Source organism: Chroicocephalus ridibundus, chromosome 4, assembly GCF_963924245.1.
Source record: "Chroicocephalus ridibundus chromosome 4, bChrRid1.1, whole genome shotgun sequence".
Classification (NCBI taxonomy): Eukaryota; Metazoa; Chordata; class Aves; order Charadriiformes; family Laridae; genus Chroicocephalus; species Chroicocephalus ridibundus.
This window is the reverse complement of record NC_086287.1, coordinates 41,238,736-41,258,695: the sequence shown is the minus strand read 5'-3', so window position 1 is coordinate 41,258,695 and position 19,960 is coordinate 41,238,736. Positions and strand designations below refer to the sequence as shown.

The 19,960-nt window shown below is 47.4% G+C and overlaps 1 protein-coding gene across 2 annotated transcripts in view; it reads right to left on the bottom strand.

Moving 5' to 3' along the window:
- Positions 1-15,186: 15,186 nt before the first annotated feature.
- GALNT16 (polypeptide N-acetylgalactosaminyltransferase 16) overlaps positions 15,187-19,960 on the bottom strand; it is a 77,087-nt gene continuing 72,313 nt past the window's right edge. The window contains exons 15-16 of one of the 2 annotated variants that reach the window (XM_063332883.1): positions 18,883-19,022; positions 15,187-16,412 (exon numbers count right to left, since the gene is read on the bottom strand). In XM_063332883.1, the coding sequence (XP_063188953.1) occupies positions 18,885-19,022 (138 nt within the window). In that variant the 3' untranslated portion in view covers positions 15,187-16,412; positions 18,883-18,884. Of the gene's footprint in view, positions 19,023-19,960 lie in introns of both variants that reach the window. The other variant, XM_063332882.1, reaches the window with a different exon arrangement.

Sequence of the window (19,960 nt, the reverse complement as noted above, 5' to 3'; positions counted from 1 at the left end):
CATGAAGCAACAGTTTTGTTGCTTAACAGAGCAGCTGACTGAACACAATGGAAGGAAAAAAAACGCTGCAGAATCTACCAGGTGTGCAGCTGGTCGGCAAGAGGAATCTGGAAAGCTGTCTCCAGCTAATCACTGCCTTCAGGAATACGGTAAAGAGGGTTATGAGCATTTGGAAACATGTAACGTGCTAGTAGACATTCTACTGGCACTCCAGTCTGCTCTAGCAGGCCAGGTGAAAAATTACTTCCCAGTTTGCTTTTTGGCATCTTTTCCAGTAAAGGATGACGGTGGTGTGTTTAGGACTTTCTGTGGGTGCACCTGTCCTTAGAGGCACAAGACAGCACTTCTACTGAGAGTGAGCAAACATTTGCCTGAGTTCAGCTACTTTAAAAGTGGGGTTTGTCAGCAGCGTTTTGCAAGTAAAGACATAAGCAAACTGCATGATTTACCAGAAGTATGTCAGAAAAGAACCTGTCATCCCATGCTGGCTTTGCCTGTGGCAGGTTGGTGCTTCCTGCATGAAGGGTAGGTACAAGTAACAGTCTTGGTCGTACCTGCTACCGTGTGGGAGTAAATGATAAAATAAGTTATATTGATTTATTTTCTGCTGCAGAAGGCAGCTCTTTTTTTTTTTTTAAAGCAAGCGCATTGAGCGATTCTAGCCTGAGTTCAATGAGATGTATGAGCCCTCATCCATCGCCAGGAGTACAGAGGAGCTGAGGGCTTGCCTGACTTCAAGCTTGTCTCGGGGAGCCGGGAAACACACTGCATCTTTTCTCATCATGGAATTGACAAGTCCTCACGGTGGGCTCTGGCCTGCCTGCTCACGATTTCGGGTTGAGGCATGACCAGAATGATACAACTCATTTCTCGGCGTGGCTATTAGCTAAGGAAATAGTAAGGTGATGTCTGGTGAGGTGGCCGAGCCGATCTAACAGTTCCCTGCTGTTGGAAGGCACAATGTGTCCCACGCTGCGTACAAGAGAGACCGTGGGTGTTGTGGGGGAGAGCAGGGCTGCTGGTCACTTAAAAAAACCAACCAAACAAACCTCACCCGAGGCTTTCAGAACAAGGTCGAGTATGATAGATGCTGTTGCAGAAAACAGTAGATAAATTGTCATATATCTGTATGTGTAAAGGACCAGTTTATCTACAATTGCATGCTCCTGACAGTCAGTAATGTACTGGGCCAGGGGGAAAGTGCCTGACACTATTCTATCACTTACTTTAATTAACAATTAATTTACAAGCCAAAAATCTTGCAGCCAGTTCAAGGACCTAGGTCTGATGTAACCCCCCACTAGGATTAGAATTTGAGTTGTGACTCCACAATACCAACAGGAACACTCTCTTACAGAAACGTCACTCTGCAGCCTCTGTCAGCGTGCTGAAGGGGATTGAGAAAAGGAAAATTGAGTTTGTATCCCTGCTTTGAGGGTGAAATAAGCCAGGCGGTTAAAATGCTTGTCTACAGTTCCTTCCAGCTTCACAATCTTTTAAAATAGACTGAAATCATGACATCCATCACAGTACATCATAAGCACAGCAGGAAAGGAGCATCCCCATCGTTTCATCAGTCTGCGCTTGTGTTTAACACCTTCACATACAGCCGGTAAAAAGAGTAAGTAGGTAGCCAAGACCACCTTGTTATCTTTGTTAGCACCTAATGCGTGTGCTTCGGAAGAAACACCGTTTACAGCAAGAGAAAGACTTCACCATTCGCAGGATTTTTTAGGTTGGAAGAACCATCAGATTTTTGAGCCGCATTAGAAAGAGGTAAGAAAGTTGCTGGTTGTGATCTCGTTACCACGTGCCAAGCAACGAGCTAGTTCATGAAAGCAAGGACGCTCCTTAAGATGACTTGCCCTCCAAGGGAGGAGGGGAACACCCCAGGTACTTTGCTTTAGAGTACATAAACAGTTACGTACATTTGCAATTCCCACCGAGTAACAGCCTGATTGTGCTGGAACTCAGCTGCGTTGGAAACTCAAACAATCCGTCAAGAAAACTAATAAACAGTGGAAAAATCAAGGGTAGCTGGATTACGAGTACAAAGTCATTTCAAGCTCCTGTTTTTCAGCTGCTAGGAAACTGTTAAGTGTCAGCTAGACCCTGGAGTGCATTAAAACAAATACATTATAAATTTTCTGGTTTACCATTATCATAGATTTGCTGGGCTGGGAGTATTTTGGGGGAGCATAATTCAGCAGTTCTCCAGCAGGAGACAGGTTGTGGCCAAGGCCAGCAACCGAGTCGGAGATTCTCAGCTATACATAAACTGCAAGAGTAAATCTGTTGAAATAGAATATTACTTTAAAGCTCTGCCATATTAGTCAATTCTCTCAGGTTTTCTACACCGAGTGCCTTGTCTGCTATAATATTACTTAGTGTTGGCTGAATATAATGTTCCATCCACCGAAATAGCAGGGGAAGGAATTTGCCACTGAAATAGACCGAACGGAGATGTTTGGTTTTGCGCGGTACAAGGCAGCTCTCTATCCTGACCCATTAATAAATGCTTCGTCCTCACTCTGCCTGAAAAGGATTCAAGTTAAAGTAACACCCATCGGTTACAGGGAACCATCATATTCTAGCAATTAGTAATCTGAACGGTGCCTGTACCAAGAGTTTATCTGGATGAGGTTTGGGCACAGCTCCAATTTGTAAGGTTTTATTCGTGCTGAGTTCGCACATGACACATGAGTAAAACTTGAGTGCTGCGTACCCCGGCTCAGTGCCCTCCCTGGTGGAATGTTAGCAAGGGCTTTGTTATTAATTTTTTTTTTTTTTTTTTTTTTTAAAAACCCTTGTGGATGTGCTGCTGCAGAGTCTCCATAGTCCCTCCAAATAAAAGCGTTAGCATGCACTGTCGTCTTGGCGTCAGCCATCAGTGACACGCACACAGCTTCTGGAGCTCTGGGTAGCTGCTGCGGGCCTTGCATTTGTAGCACGTAAGTCAACAAGGCCTGGAGAAGAGAAAAATTGGGCTGTGTACTTAGGGGCTGTGTTTCTGGACTCTACCACTTGTGTGGCACAGAATCGCTAATGCACCGGTGCTTCCGTCTAGCGTATCTAATTGCCTGTTCAAGACAGCTTCTGCATCGCTCCACTGACTGTGCAGGAAACGGGCTCCTAAGTTTAAACCTCTCAGCTATCCAGGGGATGGGCTTTCACACACCCCCAACACAAACCTGTTGCCCTGAGAGGTTGGGGAGTATCCATCCTTGGAGTTGTTCAAGACCTGACTGGACACAGCACCGAACAGACAGCTCTGCTCTGAGCAGGATTTGACTAGGTGACTTCTGGAGCTTTCTTCCAAGCTAAATTATCCATCGTTCTATTGGATTCACTACTGGAACATCCTATATAATGAGAAACGGGAAACCTAATCTTTGAATCCCTACTCCGACCAATTTCATGCGGACATTTGAACCCCGCGTTCTCCAGGCCACCTAGGACGGTGCTGCAAACGGCAGGCTAGTGAGCAGTCCTGAGTGGGTTTGCGTGACACAACAGGAGCGTTCACTGGGCTACAGAAAGGGCAACTAATCCCTGGTGACAAAGAGAGGGCGCAGAACAGTCGGATTTCATCTTGTTGTGATGTTTTCTTTGAATGAAAGAAGGCTCACATGGGACACTGAGAATAATGCCTTCTTGTAGGGGTTTAGTCCTGCAAGGTCATCAGACCTGCCACCCAGATGCCCCGCCTTCCTCTCCATACACTCGCACACCCTGCAAGCCTTTCACAAATTTAAAAAAAAATAAAAATCTGTATAAGAGATTAAAGGCCTCAGAAATCTGTGATGTACTGATAGGGAAAGCTCAAGGACATTGCAAAATGCCAGGGGAAGGTAAGAAACAGGCCATGCGTGACAACAGAGAGAAAAACAATCACACCTGTGTCCCTGCCCCCACCCCAACAGCCCCCGCTAGTCTCATTGGGAGGCAAAGGCATCCCGGTGCAGCAGCCAGTAATGCACTTGCAGGGGAAAGAGGAAAGTCAATGCTACTAGGATGAGAAATAAACCTTGCTCCACAGTTCATTTTTAGCTGTGCCTACTCTCAGGTTCTGAGCAGGAAAGAAATCCGGGGCGGGGGGAGAAATCTCTCTCTCTCAATACATTGACTTGATCTCTGAGGGAATTCTTAGCTTGTACATCTATTCCACTGCAACACGGGAATGTGGCAGAAGCACCGAGGCATTACCGGAGTGCAGCAAGCAGAGTCAGCGTTCCAGTCTTCTCTTTGAAGAAGTGCATTTATCAAATCCAGAATTGTTTCTTCTCCATCCCCGTCACCTCCAGAAGTTTAGCCAGTGCCAAACCAATGCAGGTCTCCTTGCCTGGCTTGTAACGCTGTTCCTGAACACACTTCCCTGCTCGTGAATATCTTTCTAGATTCTGGGCCAAGTGAGTTCGACTTCTATCCACTTAATGCTACTAACATCTTTTTGTCTTCTTTAAGTACTTCACCCCTCATGTCCCAGGAAGAGCAATCATTCCTCATCTCAGTTTTGATAAATTAGTAACTTGTGATTTGTAGTTTCTTCTCGTACAAAAAAAGGTTGCTTTTGTCTCCTGCTCATCCTAGCAGTTTTCTGCATCTTTTCCTGTTTAAGTCTGTCTCCAATTGAAGATAATGATAATTCCAGGTACCTGCAGCTCTGAATGAAGTTTACCAATCTTTCATACTCTGGTGACGATATCTCCTTAGTCTTAACCAAGAATGAAACATTTAATGCCTCCTAAAATTACATGTGTTGGTTTTGTGTTTACAACACACTAAATTGTTCAGTGATCACTCAGTGCACCCTGTATCCCTTTCCTCTACCATCTCCAAGTAAAAGCACTCATTATTCATACAAAAGTGAAACACCTTCAGCTAGAAAGCTTGAGACAGAGACACATGAGAATAACCAAGCAGTGGATCTTAATGAGGATGCTCACCTGGGATATTCCGGAGGACTCAAAGCCTGTCTGAAATGAGCAGAGCAGGAGCTACATTAACCACAAAACTGCGTTGCTCTATTTCTTAGTAGAAAGGCACCCAAATCAGGTCAGCCATAGCCCCAGGAAGCATCTCCCTTCTGAAAATCCTAAGGAAAAATAGGTACCTCCCTCCTTCTTGTAATTAATGGACTAATCATCTTGTTAGTATATTGCATAACCCAGCCAGCTCTCTGCTCAGCACGCTGGCTTCTGTCTACCTTACCCCTCAGCCCCAATCTTGCCTAACTATGGGAAGCCTCGGCATCTCATTTGGAGCCCCAGGTTCCTCCCGGGGGAGAACAGCAGCCAGTAGAATTTTTATCAACCTCTTCCTGCCCCCCAAGACACCTCAAATACCACGGTGTAGCTCCATAAACCCGAGTTCTCCATTTAAACTGTTTCTGTAGAAAATTCATGACTACCTCCAGGCATGCTGTCATTAGAAGTTAGACATTACTAAAAGCTAGTTGCGGGGAGAACGGAGGTCCAGCCTCAAAGGTGTTTAACACATAATTCAGATTGAAAAAACTACCTGTGTGACTTGCCCAGGCTCCCTTCTAGCTCGTGGCGTAATCTGACAGTGAAACCCAGATCCCAGCCCAATGCCAGCTGAGCCAGCTTCACGCTGAGCACCTTGCTCCAATCCCCCCTTCCCCTCCCTCACACATGCATTGACCCAACTGGTATCTCTTGCCTTACTTCCCATCAAATGCTGCCACTCACCCTAACTAGCAATTAGTAGAGCTAATTAGTTAATGCAGAAGATCCTCTAAGAATTGTAACACACACCTCTTCCTAATTACTTAGACAAGCCCCATAAAGAGAAATCTATCCATGGCTGCTAAACGCAAGGATGCCGTCCCTGGCTTGGGATGTCAATACATCAGAAGTTACTGAGAACCCTGAGAGTGTTTTGGGAGAGCAGCACCATGCAATCGCCCTGTTCTTACTTTTTTTTCCCCAGACGCTTGGTTTGGGTCACTGACAGAAAGAGGCTAATGGACTCGGTGGCACTTTTATCTGGTCAGATGCACAGAAGCTCTCTATGTTGAGGGCTTACTTGTATTTGTTTGGGTTTTTTCCTACTTGACTGATGTTTTCCATAGATGTTTTGCAGGGAAAGTTCAAAGTGTCTTTGCAGACCTAAGGTAGATAAGGAGGTGCAATAACAGCAGCATCTTTCTCCATTGTGTACTTTCCTCATTGTTTCCACTAGTTTGGTGTTTTGGGCATGGTGTCATCAGAATGAGAGAGCTGGAGATGATGTAACACTAGCTGATGTAGTTACTGTTTAGGAGCTTGGGCTCATGGGCTTCATGAGGACCCAGAAAATACTTGCCCCAGAACGCAAGTGGTACTACAAATCAGTTGAAATATCTGCTTCATGGCACTGAGTGGTTTTTAAAGTGACTCTTAACATGGTAGATGATAACTTTTTTTGTAAACTTAAATGCAATGAATAATACTGATTTAGCCACATCCATGTTTCTTTGAAGTCTAATGCTTCAGCACTCTTGCAATTACTTCTCCAGATGAGTTCTGAGGGCCTTAGCAATTGCTTGCTGCTGCTATTTTGATCCTGTGCCCTAGGAGTATAAACTCAGTTATAGAAACTCCATCTGAGTCCATTTAATGAACTAGATGAATCAGAGCCCTGCAATAAAGCCCAATTAGAAATGAGAGCACAGAGGATATTGATCCCCTTAAAACCTTTTACAGCTTTCGGGATCTGCTTGGTCACTCGTTGCTACAGCAGGTACCAAGCCTTTCCTGCCAGTTCATTTTCATCAGCTTGCTGGGACTGTGGTCTGAGTAAGACGTGATTGATCAGATCAGCTGGTGGGGGCCGTGGGGTATGACGAGGAGCCCCCAAATAGCCCTTCTTGCACATGCCCACAGTCCTCTGGGTCAGGTTTTACTACTCTCTAATTCAGAGGAAATTTCTACAGCAGCACTTGCTGCTTCTCTGAGCAACATCAAAAAAACCCTTTGAGATTTTGTAAGATGTTTTACTAATGGACATGGTGCCTGGAGGCTCTGAGTTCACAGAGGTCATAGGTGGTAGCATTATCATGCACAGCACACCCATGAAAGGGTCCCGTGAACTCCACTAACTCCAGACCTTCAACCTTCTTTGCAGTATATTACAGGATAAAGAACCTCTGTGCTAATGAAGCACACGTTATTCAAATGAGACATTTGAATAAGAACTTTGAGAAGCGTGCGTTAAGATGGATGTATGGCATCCTAGCCAAAATATAGGGCTCAAATTCAGATGATTCTAGACGCTTTTCCAGGCTGTACCCCAGATGATGTACAGTGTCCAGAAGCCAAGATGCAAAGGGTGTAGTTGGGATTTGAGTTGTTAGATCTCACACCGGAATCCAAAAAGCCTCTATGCAGCTGTTAGCCAAAGCTGGACTCACCTCAAACATGTACGTCTGGGTCTTCACAATTCAGGATCTGCTCCAACACCTGCCCAGAAGTGCTTTAGTCTCAGCTGCGTTCAGACTGTCTCCGTCAGCAAGTGCTAAGGGAACTCATAAACAAGGTGTTCCTCCATTTCCCTTGATTTGGTAAGCCTTCCCAGGGCACAGCCATTGTGAATAAACACAAAAATAAAAGAACAGTCACCGCTTTCTCTGTTTCACCAAGCTGTATAGGTTTGTCTGGGGCTGGGAGGAGGGATTAGAGGGCAAAACACTGAACATCTTCTGGTGAGGCTCTTTTGAAATCCTTGGTATGGAATATCTGAGGATGACCTGCACCAGAGGGAAAGTAATTACAGTTTTCTAGCAGCAGCTGGGGCATTAGCGTGGCAGAAAGGTCCTGCATTCCAGGCACTGCTCCAAAGGCTCCAAACCATTGAAATTCAATGGTTAAAGGATCAAAATGCAAAGTAATTCCTGAAGCGATCTCAGGCTCCAGGCCTTGCACCAGAGATGGAAAGCTCTTGAACCACTAGGCTAGAATCATACATCCTTTGTCCAAAGTAAGCTTCATTATCATGCGAGGCGTAAAGTAGAGCAGCTTCAGCAGGCAGAGCTAAGAGAGCCTCCACCTTGAGCAACCCCAGTTTCCCAGAGGGTCTGTTCCTTCATTAATATATTGCATTGGTACAAGCGTAGGAGTGATTCCTGACAGCAAGCAGACCCCTCCCATGGATTTCCCCTCACAGGAGAGTCTGCTTGCTGCGGGGAAGCTGCTATAGCAGCCCTGTGGGGTTCATAGCTCAGCCTGTGCTAAAGACGCTCCTGGGCAAAGGGGCTACGTCCACGCTGGCAGCTGCTGGTCCTGCCAAGGGCTCTTGGATGCTGCAAGCAGCCACCAGTGACCCAGATGCGTCCTCTTCTGACCTGGGAAAGAGGAGCTGCAAAGACAGGTTAAATCCAGCTTTCCTACCACCCTGCCCCTCACAAACTCAGCACTAAGCTCACCTCCGATTTGGGGACCCGGCTTAGGCTGACGCCAGGTTGGCATCGTGCACTCACACTATTTATTTTTAATAAGATCAAAATGAAGCTGGGAGCTGGGGGGGAAAGGGAAGAGTTTTGCAAAAATCCAGATGCCTTCTCTCTCAGGACAAAGGATTTGTGCTCAAGAGGCTTCCCCAGCTCTTCAGCAGAGCTCAGCACTTGCAGACACCTGACAAACTCCTGCCAAAAAAGTTTACACAGAGGTGATATGTGACACGTTAAATATTGCTAATGAGCATCAGGTGTTTGCAGGGGAAAATGGCTCCTCGTCTTAGATATGGTAATTCTTTTAAAGATCTATTTAGCATTTAGATTGCTTAGGGGGGGGAAGAGCTTGGAGCAGCTGATTGCCTTGAAAAATGCTCCAGTAGTAAGTGGATCTCTTTGAACGTTGCTTTCATCTACTCAGACAGAAAGCAGAGGTGACACTTCAGCTTGGGATAATTAGGACTTTGACATCATTTCGTTGTCCTTGTCAACAGCATTACAACGCCCCCGTAGCCTCTAGTTACAAAAACCACACACAACAATTCTCACACAATAGAGTTTAAGAGAATTAAAATACAAAAGATTAAATGCGCTGCACTGAAACCTTGAGAGGAGCCGAGAACCAGCCTGAGCATCCGCACTCTGTAACTTAACCCCAAGCATAAGACCCTTTGGTATGCTTTTAAACTCAGCTGCATCTGTCGCCTTTATAATGCCCGTTTTCATCAGCAGATAGTTACGGCTGCAGCATCATCAGCTTTCAGAGGCCGAGCGATTTAGGCCGAACAAAACTCTTGGAGGCGAAGGCTCCCATGAAAATCCCAGCTATGGCAGGAGGTAGGAGCAATTGCTGAGCCAGGGACCGAACTCTCCCGTGGCAGCGGAGTGTCTCAGCCCACGGCCAGGCTGCACCGTGCCGGCAAGCCCGGCCTAGGGGACAGTTTAAAACTATCCAGGGCTGGCCAAAAGGACAAAGCAGCCCGCAAGCCTCATTCATACACCAGGCTGAGCAAATCCAGCAATTTGCAATCGAGCCCCTGCTACAATTCACTACTTCTCCTCAAAAAGCTGAGAAATGACCTAGAAAAACAGCTTGTGCCTCAAAGAGGTCCCTCTGTGCCCGAGTTGCTGAAACACCATTTACGTCCTTCCTGCCCTGCAGCGTGTTCAGCAGCAGAAGCAGGGCAGGTGATATTGTAAAGCCCACATAGTCAAGCCTTCATCTAAGCAGCAGCTGTCATTAAGCTGATTTTAATGTGGGTAAGTGCCAGCATTGCAGATGAACAGCCTGAGATAGGTAGGGTGTTTCAAAGGGGAAGAGAGGTGATGCTGGACGCTGAGGGAGGATCCGTGCAGAGCATCCCCCGAGCAGTGCCAGTACAGAAGGCAGACCCACTGCAAGCATTACCTGTATTTCTCTCCTTCCTTGTAGTCTTTTCAAGATTTAAATGTCATATTACTGGTTTGCTTTGCTGAAGAAAGAACAAGCAGGATAACCACCGAGCTTCCCCTTGGCCCTCAGCTTTTCTACCACCCTGCCCCTCACAAACTCAGTGCTAAGCTCATCTCTGATTTGGGGAGCCACCTCAGGCTGATGCCAGGTTGGTGTGACACTGACGCTATCTATTTTTCAATAAGATCTAAATGAAGCTGGGAGTGAGGGAAAAAAGGGAAGAGCTGCCTTGGTCCAGCTCTCTACTGCTGCTTCTGCCACAAAGCCAGCGACTGCTGACCGGCAGCGTTCTCCCAGCCACTCACATGTCTTAAGCCAACAGTACTAAAACGCACAATCAGAAAAGTAACCCAAGCAGGAACAGTGATTTAGACCGAGTCTGTTTCCCAAATCTGACAAGTGTACGCACTAATGAATAACACCCCCCACAACCCTGCAAAAAGAGAAGGAAAAATGCAGCAGTGAGGAGAATGCCCACCATCAATTTCTGCTAAGAAAAATGTTTCTCTGTTCCATCTCGTCACCCATACAGAATCACAGAATGGTTCGGGTTGGAAGGGACCTTAAAGATCATCTAGTTCCAACCCCCCTGCCCTGGGCAGAGACACCTCCCACTAGACCAGGCTGCTCAAAGCCCCATCCAGCCTGGCCTTGAACACCTCCAGGGATGGAAGTCTGTTTTAAGACCAGAAAGGAGAAAAGCAGATGTAAGTGAAGACAGTGGCAAAACACACAGAGCCTAAATAGAGCAAGATTTTCACCTTTGTCTTCCTGCCTGGAAGGACGTGTAGGTGCCCACACCAGCTGCCAGGCAGTCACGGCTGTAGCCACGGCACAGCGAGGGGTAGCCGGCCCCAGCGCCAGGGCGGTGGCAGCCCACCCTGCCCTCCAGGCAGCACCAGCAGCGCTGGGAGCACTCACTGAGCCCGGTGCCCGGGGCAGGGATCACTCTTCTCACCCTGCGATGCCAGCTCTGCAAACTTGGCGATTGACCACGCAAAGGAAAAACTCAACAAAGGAGAAGACTGATTAGGGAATGCCAGTAACAAAAAATGGTTCCTCTTTGCCATGGAGAAAGTGCTTTTCTAAGGTGGCTGAATCAAAGCTCACTTCTTGTGGCAGCCAGATGGAACCAGTCCCCTGTTTGGAGAAGGGAAAGGAGTACTGGGGACTGATATGACTGGTCTGCAGTCACCGACGATCATAGCTGACAGCAGAACACATCCTTTTTGCTCTGTCCCTTGGGAAGACGAGGCAAAACTCAGAATTAACCGTCCTCATTTTGTGTTCTCCACTGAATTTCCAGCTGTAGCACTGGTAGCTCCTGTGTTTATTTTAAAAGGGAAGGAATCACTGGGATGAAGGGTGGAAAAGATCTTCTAGTTGAGGCCTGGCCAACCTTGGGCTGTCTGATCCTGAAACGAGACTCAGGAGACGTGTTTCAGAGAGAGCCAAGGAGAGAAGCAGATGAGGATACAACTGGATCCAACATCTGGTCTGGGACATCAGCCTCAGCTCATGGCGGTGCCCCACTTTCTGCTGCAGACTGAGATACCGACACCCTCACACCAGCACAGCCCCACGGCTGGCTGCGTAACGTCCTGCCGGTGGGAGCCAGGCTTGAAAGTCACAGCCTGAGCACCACTTCCAAGCCCCGCCTGAAACAGAAGGGCTTGGGGCAGCAGGGATTAGAAACAAGAGACCTCAGAGCCCAGGCCACAGTCATCTTGTCCTAGAAAGACCCCCAACCATCACAGGAAGACTCCTGCTCCTTTCACGCCCTTTTCTTCTTTACCCTGTTGCTCTACTGCTGATAGGGCTCAAAGGCACTCATCAGTCATCTTCCCATTTTTTCTGCTCTGGAAACCATGGCCACACTGGAGTGCCCTCATACCTATTTCAGCACTTCCCCTTCTCCACCCTTTCTGTTTGCCAGAGCACTGGGAACACCACCACTTCTTTTTAGCAAGGGGAAAATTCAAGCCGTTGCCTTCAAAATACACCAGCATTGACATGATTTCTGGTTTGCCCTCATTATATATTGGGAGGACTAGAGAACAAGGTGTTTTGGTGGGTAAAGAAATTCACACAAACTCTGGTCAAACACAAAAAGGTGTCACCTCTTCAAATAAACTGTTTTCTCTACTTTGTACGCAGCTGCCCCACTTCTTTGGAACCTTTGTGGTCACTTCCAAAATACAGCTATTCTGCAGGGCCTGTTCTGGTCACCCAGCTGCTGAAGGGAAGCCAATAGCAGACAGCATCGTGTCTACAGGTTGAAACCAAATAACCATCAGGATACCTCACGGCAGCCCCACAGGGATGTGACATGACGTGCCAGGGCCCAGGGTGAAGAGGGACTCCAGAGCTGGGGTGAAACCTGTGAGAGCTCATGACCCCCCCAGGAGCCAGCAGTCACCAGACTTACAGGGAGCTCAGGAAGCTACAGAGAAGGCCACACTGAGATCCACACATCAGTTGAGACCCAGATGGGGAGGAGGCAAAGCAGGTCTTGGCTTTGACCACAAAATTCAGGGAGAAGAGCCCTTGGGAAAAGAAAGCTGAGACATACGAGGAGGTGCGGAGGGACCCATGGGTGGTCTTTTGGGTCAGTGATCCCATTTTGATGAAGCCATCACTCAGCACACCACACCGGTACTGTTGTTACCTCCAAGCTCAGCTCCGCTGCAGGCAGTGGTAAGCAGCGTTGCTGTACTAGTTTCCATGGAAATCAACACCACAGAAGCTGGTTTCCACCAAAATCACATTAAAACACAATTTTGTCCCAAGTGGATTATTTTGTTATCTTTTCTCTCATTCTTCTTTTTGCACCGTGCAGTACAGATGAAGCAGGATTTATTTTAATGAGTCAGATTTGTAAAGCACAAGTTTCATCGATATGTCAAGCAGACGCCGCTATTTCCATTTGGACAGGATGTCCCCGACTCAAAGACAGACAGGTCTGAACACTTACCCAGTGTCATTTTCGGCACAGAAATACTACCTTGTTCTGGCCTGTTTTTAATCACCAGTCAGTCACAGGTGAGATTTAAGCAGCGTTTCTCAAACAGATGCAGATCAGTTAAAAAAGCAGAAGGTTGTTCAGCTCCCTCAGTTCCCTCCCGTACCCAGCCTCCCATTGCCCAGCGACACCTTTGCAACACGCTGAGGCACAGAAACACTTCTGCAAACCACCTTACAGAAACGAAGCCCTAGAAACGTGGATGACAGCCCCGCTACCTTGCACCCAAGCTGGGAGAGTGGCGGAGCGGCAATGCCTCCTGTCGGCACAGAGTTCTCCGCTGGAGAAGCAGGGCCAGAAGCCCAGCATGCTGCAAACACCCCATTTATTTTCACAGGGCAGTGCAGTGCAGTGCAGTGCTGATTTTTTCGCTACCATAGCAGCAGAACAAACACACTGAAAACAAGCTTTTGTTTCAGGTAGATCTAAACATCTACTTTCAACATTTGCAGTTCTCTGGGGCTTCTTTGCTTCTGTTTACAACGCTCACAAGTTGCCAGGAAGGTATGAATCTCAGGTGCCCTAAGAGGGAAGGATACAGGAGCTCTTCAGCTGCTTTGCCCAAGCAGTACAAGATGAAAGAGAAAGGATGCAAGAAGTGTATTAGGATGGTTTTCTGAAGGAAGAGCAGCCGTCAGGTTTCCAGGTGCTCCTGCAATTAGTATTTACTTGTAAAGTGCTGAATAGGTCCGATTAGAGGGACAGAGATATCCACCTCAGCACCTCCTGCAGCCCAACAGCAGAGGGTTTTAAGAACGAAGAGACACTCACGTAACGCCGTTGTATCAAGCACGTCCCTTTAAACAGGCTGCAGAAAACAGAGATCTCCTAGCATCTAACTTTCTTACTGAAAGTAGTCTGGAGAACATCTCTGTTTCTAAGAAAATAACCTGCTTTGTGAGTGTTAAAATGAACTATTTGAGCATTAAAAAAAAAAACCAAAATCACAACACATCCAAACAACACTTGATTTGCCTCTTGAGACAAAGCATTGACCAAATTTGACCGAACTGTGTCACCGCTGTGGATGTGGTGCTGCTATGTTTTTAACCTCCTGCAAAGAAATTGCTCCCCTATAATTTTCCCCACGCTTGGTTCTAGTCCCCTTTGACGCAACTGTTTCTACTCCAAACTCATCTCTACCTCATTTATGCGCCAAATCTCTGCATGTCCAACCCTACCCTCCTCAGAGAGGAACCCATCCCTTACTCATTTCTCCTCCCCCCTCCCATTTGGCTCTGCAAGAGATCAATATTTCATTTTCCTCGACAGGACTAATTAAAGTCTTCCCAGCCATCATTACAGCTTGAGAATCTCCTGGTTTCTAGGGCACTATGGCAGTCATCATTCAGAGCATGCACGGCAGGACCCCATGGACACAGCCCAACTGATGTCCTGCTACAGAAGCAGCACCAGGAGAGAAAGCCCCAACTCTTGTCCTTTTTATCGAGTTCCCACAGTACTCAAACACCAAATATGTTACCAGGCAGTACAGGGAAGAGCTGGTCCCCCCCCCACAAGCTAATTTCCAGCACACCTTCACCCCCCTTCCCTAGAGGGAGGCTCCGGCACAGCTGCTTTCTGTAGAGGCAGGCCCAGCTGATCCCAGTTTGAAAAAGCCTCTGTGGGTGAAGTAGCAGGCACTTAAGCCCCGATTTTAAACTCAAAGCCTCCAAATTGACATTGCTGGCTGGGCTTTTTTTTTTTTTTTATAAAGTGAGATTAGGAAGGCTTACCAGCTTCCTTAGAGAGTCACAGTACTTGAGGCTCAGCAATACACGTGCTAGGAGGCATCTGTGGGTGGCGATGCTTCCCTGCCCTCAAGCCAGAGGCAGAAGAAAGACCTTTGGGAGGCTCAGCAAGGAACAGGCAGGCTGATAGCCTGAGGAAAAGATCAAGGAGGGAGTTACAGGAAGAATTAACTCCCCCCACACCCAGCTATTTCTTTCAGCATGTAAAAGCCAGTCCATTATCTGCTTTTAACTTTCTCCAGAAAGCATACTTTGCTGCCTAGCCAGCTGAGGAGGGCTGCTTCAGTCGTGTTCAACTGACATGCCATTGTGTCCTAGAAATGTCTCTGCCAGCTCCTGCAGCGTCCCTCTAGAAGAAACCCAGGAACCCATGCGCAGAACTGGGGTATGTACATCTGGGGAGACAAACCCAGTTAGAGACAGAGGCAGGGACCAGGCACGAAAGGATGGAGGCTCTTTTCCGATGGGAAGTGAGGGGGAATAAGAACAGGCTGAAACACTTGTTTCAAAGTGGATTTTATTCCAGGCATTAAACAGATTCTGGCACATGCTTTCTTCAAGAAAAGGGAAAACAAATCTGGGCTCCACATAAATTACATCTGGCAAAGTGCAACTTAGAAGTGAGTGGGGAAAATAAACGTTTTGAAATTGATTTCTGTACAACAGTAGTTTCAGCTCCTCTTAAATAAACCCCCATTGGTTCATGGCACACGAAATTACACTGGATGATCTGATACAATAACAGCTTTCCTAAAAGGTATTACCAATGCAAATGCTCTGTATTGACAGTCTAGGGGGCTCTTTAAAGTAAGCAGGAAAACAAGGGCGAGCAGCTGCTTGTTCTGACTGTTAAAGAAACAAATCACCGGGCCAAATTTGAGGGCTCAGTCAGTTTGCTTTCAAAAACCCCACTGGAGTCCTGTTCCAAAACATGGCACTGTGTGGACCTTCTGGGGAAAAAGCACAGATAACATAATTCCTCCTTCCTTTCAGTGCAAGGGAAATGGAAAGTATACTAATGAGTTTGGACAAGAGTTTGTTTATTCCGAGGGGAAGTCTAGTTTGCCCACACTTGAAAGCAGCCTTTTGTAATGCACCTCCTTTTCAGCAACTGCTAAAATCCATTGGAAACCAATGGCTTCCAGAAGATGATGTGAGGGGAGGTCTGCATTGGTCCCACAGGAAGGTGCTTTAGCTGACAGTCGAGTGTGACAGTGGGGAGGTGACTTCAGGAGAACATATCCCAGATCAGGTAGAGTTAGATCTCTGGTAGCCCCTAACTCCATTTAAGTTATTGACATCTAGCATATGCCCATCTTTTCCCTTTTCTCCCCCAGGCTGGGGCACCTGGAGAAGAAGAGTGTCCAATCTTCAGCTGCCCCAGCTCACAGCCCCAAATGGATACCAGTTCATACTCTGCCAGGTGGTGAGCCGTAGGAGAGGCACAAATCAACACAGCTAGTCCAGGTACCGCTGCTCTGGGAGTGGTCAGTAACCTCCAACATTGGAGCCAAGCACAAAGTCAAGGGCAGTAGCCAGCGAGCTGACAAGAGCCCTTCGAACCAGGGCTGGCCCGAAGCTTGGAGACTGTATACAAGCAGGGCTCCTGTGGTCTGCAGCAGTCAGGAGAATTGTTTGTAGAGGAGCTGGGTCCTAGTCCCAGTACGGTTATGAAGAAGGAACTGCAAGAAAGCTGCACACACACAGTGGGAGCAAGAAGGAAGGAAGCAGTACCTGGTGGAGGAGTGAACATGCTGTTAGCTGTGAGCCTTAAGCTGCTGGAGAGTGAAATGGGGGAAGCTCAGATGGTCCCCTTAGGATGCATTTTGATGAAAATACATCATCCTTTAGCATTTCATTGTATACAGGGCTTACGCACAGTACCTGCTCAATGGCCTTTCGTCTGTCTTTGCATCAACTTTTTTCAAGCCAGGTGTGTGAGAACTTGACTGCTCCTGTCTCCTACTGCCTAAAGATGATGTTCTAGAAGTAGCATCTCCTGCATATTCTTGTTTAAAAAAGCAATTGCTAGTAGGATGGCAACTCTCCCCCCTGACGGGTCTGCCTGCCCTGCTCTCTTTCTGTTCCTAGGCTATTTTCCTTCCTTCTCTGCTCTTCCCTGGCCTCAGTGCTTCGGGCCCAAAGCATCTCTATATAGGGAAAGAGAAATCTCTGCAGAGTCAGTGCCCCCATTCCCACACAGAAGTGTGGCTGCACCATGCTGTAAGCTTGGCACTAAAGGGAACTGCCTCTTGACTTTTCACAGTGCAGGCAGGTCATTCACCTAGTTAATGGGCACCAAGATGGTGAGCTGAAGTCAAAGTGAAGGGGAAAACAGGAAAAGAGCTCCTGCCACCTGGCTGATTTGGTTTTTTAAATAAAAGAACCAAGAACAGAAAACAAATCATCCAGTTCTCACACAAGCACTTTTGAACACATGCAACGTATGAAGAACAGTTATCTGTTCTTTTGTCAACCGTTTGGGCTAATACCAAGGTAGGAGAAAGAATTAAAAAGGGATACAAGCATGATCAAAAGCAGCCAGCTGTTCAGAGTCCAGATGAACATCATGTTTCTTTTACACGAGATCAGAAAGGATCCAGGCAAGCAATTGCCTACTGAAGGTGGCCCCACCATTTGGTTCCCCTGCCAGGCTCTTGGAGAGGAGGGCTGGTTTACAAAACCTAGCTCCAAGAGAAAAATGTAACAGATCTAGCAGGAAAAGGTAACGTCGTGGGGATTATTTTTTTTTATTTGAATAGGTACGCTTCCCCTGGCAGGCCTGAAAACCCACACTCAGCTACCGCTGACTGGTAACTGGGAGCAGGACTGGGATGCTAGCTAGAGACACCAGTTGTCTTCAGTATTTCCAGAACACAAAAGGAAAGATCCCTCCGGGCAGGCCTGTACTGTGGCAGCATTTGTGCAGGGGGCATTTTCAGCTTCACCAACTAACCTGCCAAAGTGCCCACTGGGAGGAGAGATGGGCGTCGCAAGTGGAGCAGCCCCAGGACTTTTCTCCTCCTCTTTCTGAGAGAGCTGGGGGGAAAACAACTAAACAGAGGGATTGGGTGGCTTGTCGTGCCGGGCTGTGCTCACAAGGGCCGTGCAGAGCTGGAGAGCTAGCAAGAGGGCTGCGCTCCTGCTCAGCCAGCAGCTGGAAACCTGCAATGACCTAGCGGTTGTCCCCTTCTGCTTCTCACAGAGGGGAACTGGGTGGTCTCCTGCCACAGGCCTGAGCCAAGTGCAGTGGCACTGTCAGTGTGCGCTGCCTACACAGCTCTGGGCATCACCTTTGGCGTGGAGTGCAGCAGGCAGTGTCTGGTAGCACCAGGAAGAGCAGCTAGAGAACAGTGCCAGCTTCCCTGACATCCCAAAGTCTCTCTGACCAGCTCTGCAGGAGAGTGGTACCCTGAACCCAGGTCCAGCTGGGCTGCCTGTGGGCTTGGATCACTCATGGAGGCAGGGCTGGCCTGCCACCCGTAAAAAACTGGAAGTAAGAATCCAAGAGGGAATAGTCCACAAAACAATCCTTGGTTATGCTGCTAAAACAGACTGTCCCTTTTCCAGCTCTTGTCAGCATTGTTCCCCATTTCACAGCCTCAGCCCATTTGGCTGTAGGGCAGCTACAGCGGGCAGAGGAAGCAACGGGCCCACCATAAAGGGGTTACAAACCTGCCCCCAGGGTCTGCTAGTTCCTTCCCATCCCCTCTGCTCATCATGATGACTCTTCTGGCCAGTTCTCACTGAGAGACACACATGCATAAATGATGCATGATGTTAGACTGAAAAGCCAGGGAAGCCAAAGAGCTACCAATGTTTGTATAAGCACCGTTTAAGCTGTTGGTCTGAAGGTCATGGACTCTAGATGCAGAGAAAGGAATGGATGGGGAGAGCTGCGAGGCAGCTCCGTGTATTGGGATGGGTCCTCCCCCCTTTCTGGGTGCAGCTGTGCACAGACATCAGCTACAAAGGAGAACTTAGAACAGCCAGGAAAATTTTAACAATTCTCCTCATCCCTCTTTCACCCCCAGCTCCTTTTCTGAAAAGCTCAAAAACACCAAGTGCTCAGCTGAAATGGTGGCTTGCAGATGGGCACAATGAAAACATTTAGGGTCAGACATACAAAACCATTCCTCCCTTCCCGATCCCCTTCTGTTCCCGAAGTCTCATGCACAAAGAAACAAGGAGATCTCTGTGCTACCATCATGTTGCTTGTAGCAGCTCCCACTGTTGGCCAGGTACATCTGCTTGGCAAGGGTTGGTCACCACTCTCCCAGTCTTGTTTTCCAGGCAGAGACCGCTGACAAAGTGTTGAATGAAACTGCCTTTCATCTTCCACTTCTATGAGAAGACAGAGAAGAAACATGCTGTTACTTCCATTTCACCACGGAACTGTGCCTCCAAGCTGGAGGAGAAAGGTTGAGCATAAACCTCAAATAAACCCCAACAAATAGGGAGACTGAAAATCTGGGTATGGGCAACATCGCCAAAGCACTGGTTTCCTGTATTAACGATACCTGGAGTTTGAATTTAGCTGAATTACAGGACTAGATATTCAGAAGCATCTAGAGGGCAAACAACACAAAAATCAGCAACTAGTGGCATTTTCAAAAGCATATTATATTCACAATTTCCCTGCCATTCTTTGTCCTGCATCTCTAGACATCCAGATACCTGTCAAGATCTGAAACCGTTCTATGGCTTCTTTCCAATCCACAGAAAGCAAAGCATTGAAAGCCCTCTCAACATGCAAAGCAATCCATCCACAGAAAGCAAAAATCACACTTCTTGCTGCTTGACTAGATCGTATCCATCTCTCTTCCATGTCCCCTCATCTCTCCTCTCATTGAATTCAAGATTTTTATCAGCACTACATTGAAAGCTCTTCATAGCTCTACACCCTTCTCAGCTGTCTCTTCTTTGTAATCTTATCTGTCCTGCCAACATTTTGGTTTATAAGTGTCCACTTGACAGCTTCTTGGTACATATTGCTCTGCTTTCTGCAGTGCTGTCCTCTGGGTCTGCTGTCCTCACAGCATATCCACAAGGTCCTACATGCAACCCTTTCCTGAAGGTCCACTTTGGTTGTGCTGCTTTCCGGGAAACAAAATGTATGTCCTAACCTTGAACTGCAAATGCTGCTGGGAAAGGCTGTACCTTCCATCCCTGCTGGGAAGAACTAGGACCATCGTGGCTGATAGCGAAGCGAAAAAAAGTAGAAACGAGCCTGTGGACTTGGGATCTCTCAGTTGAGGCTGTGCCATTTCCCCTCAGTGGGG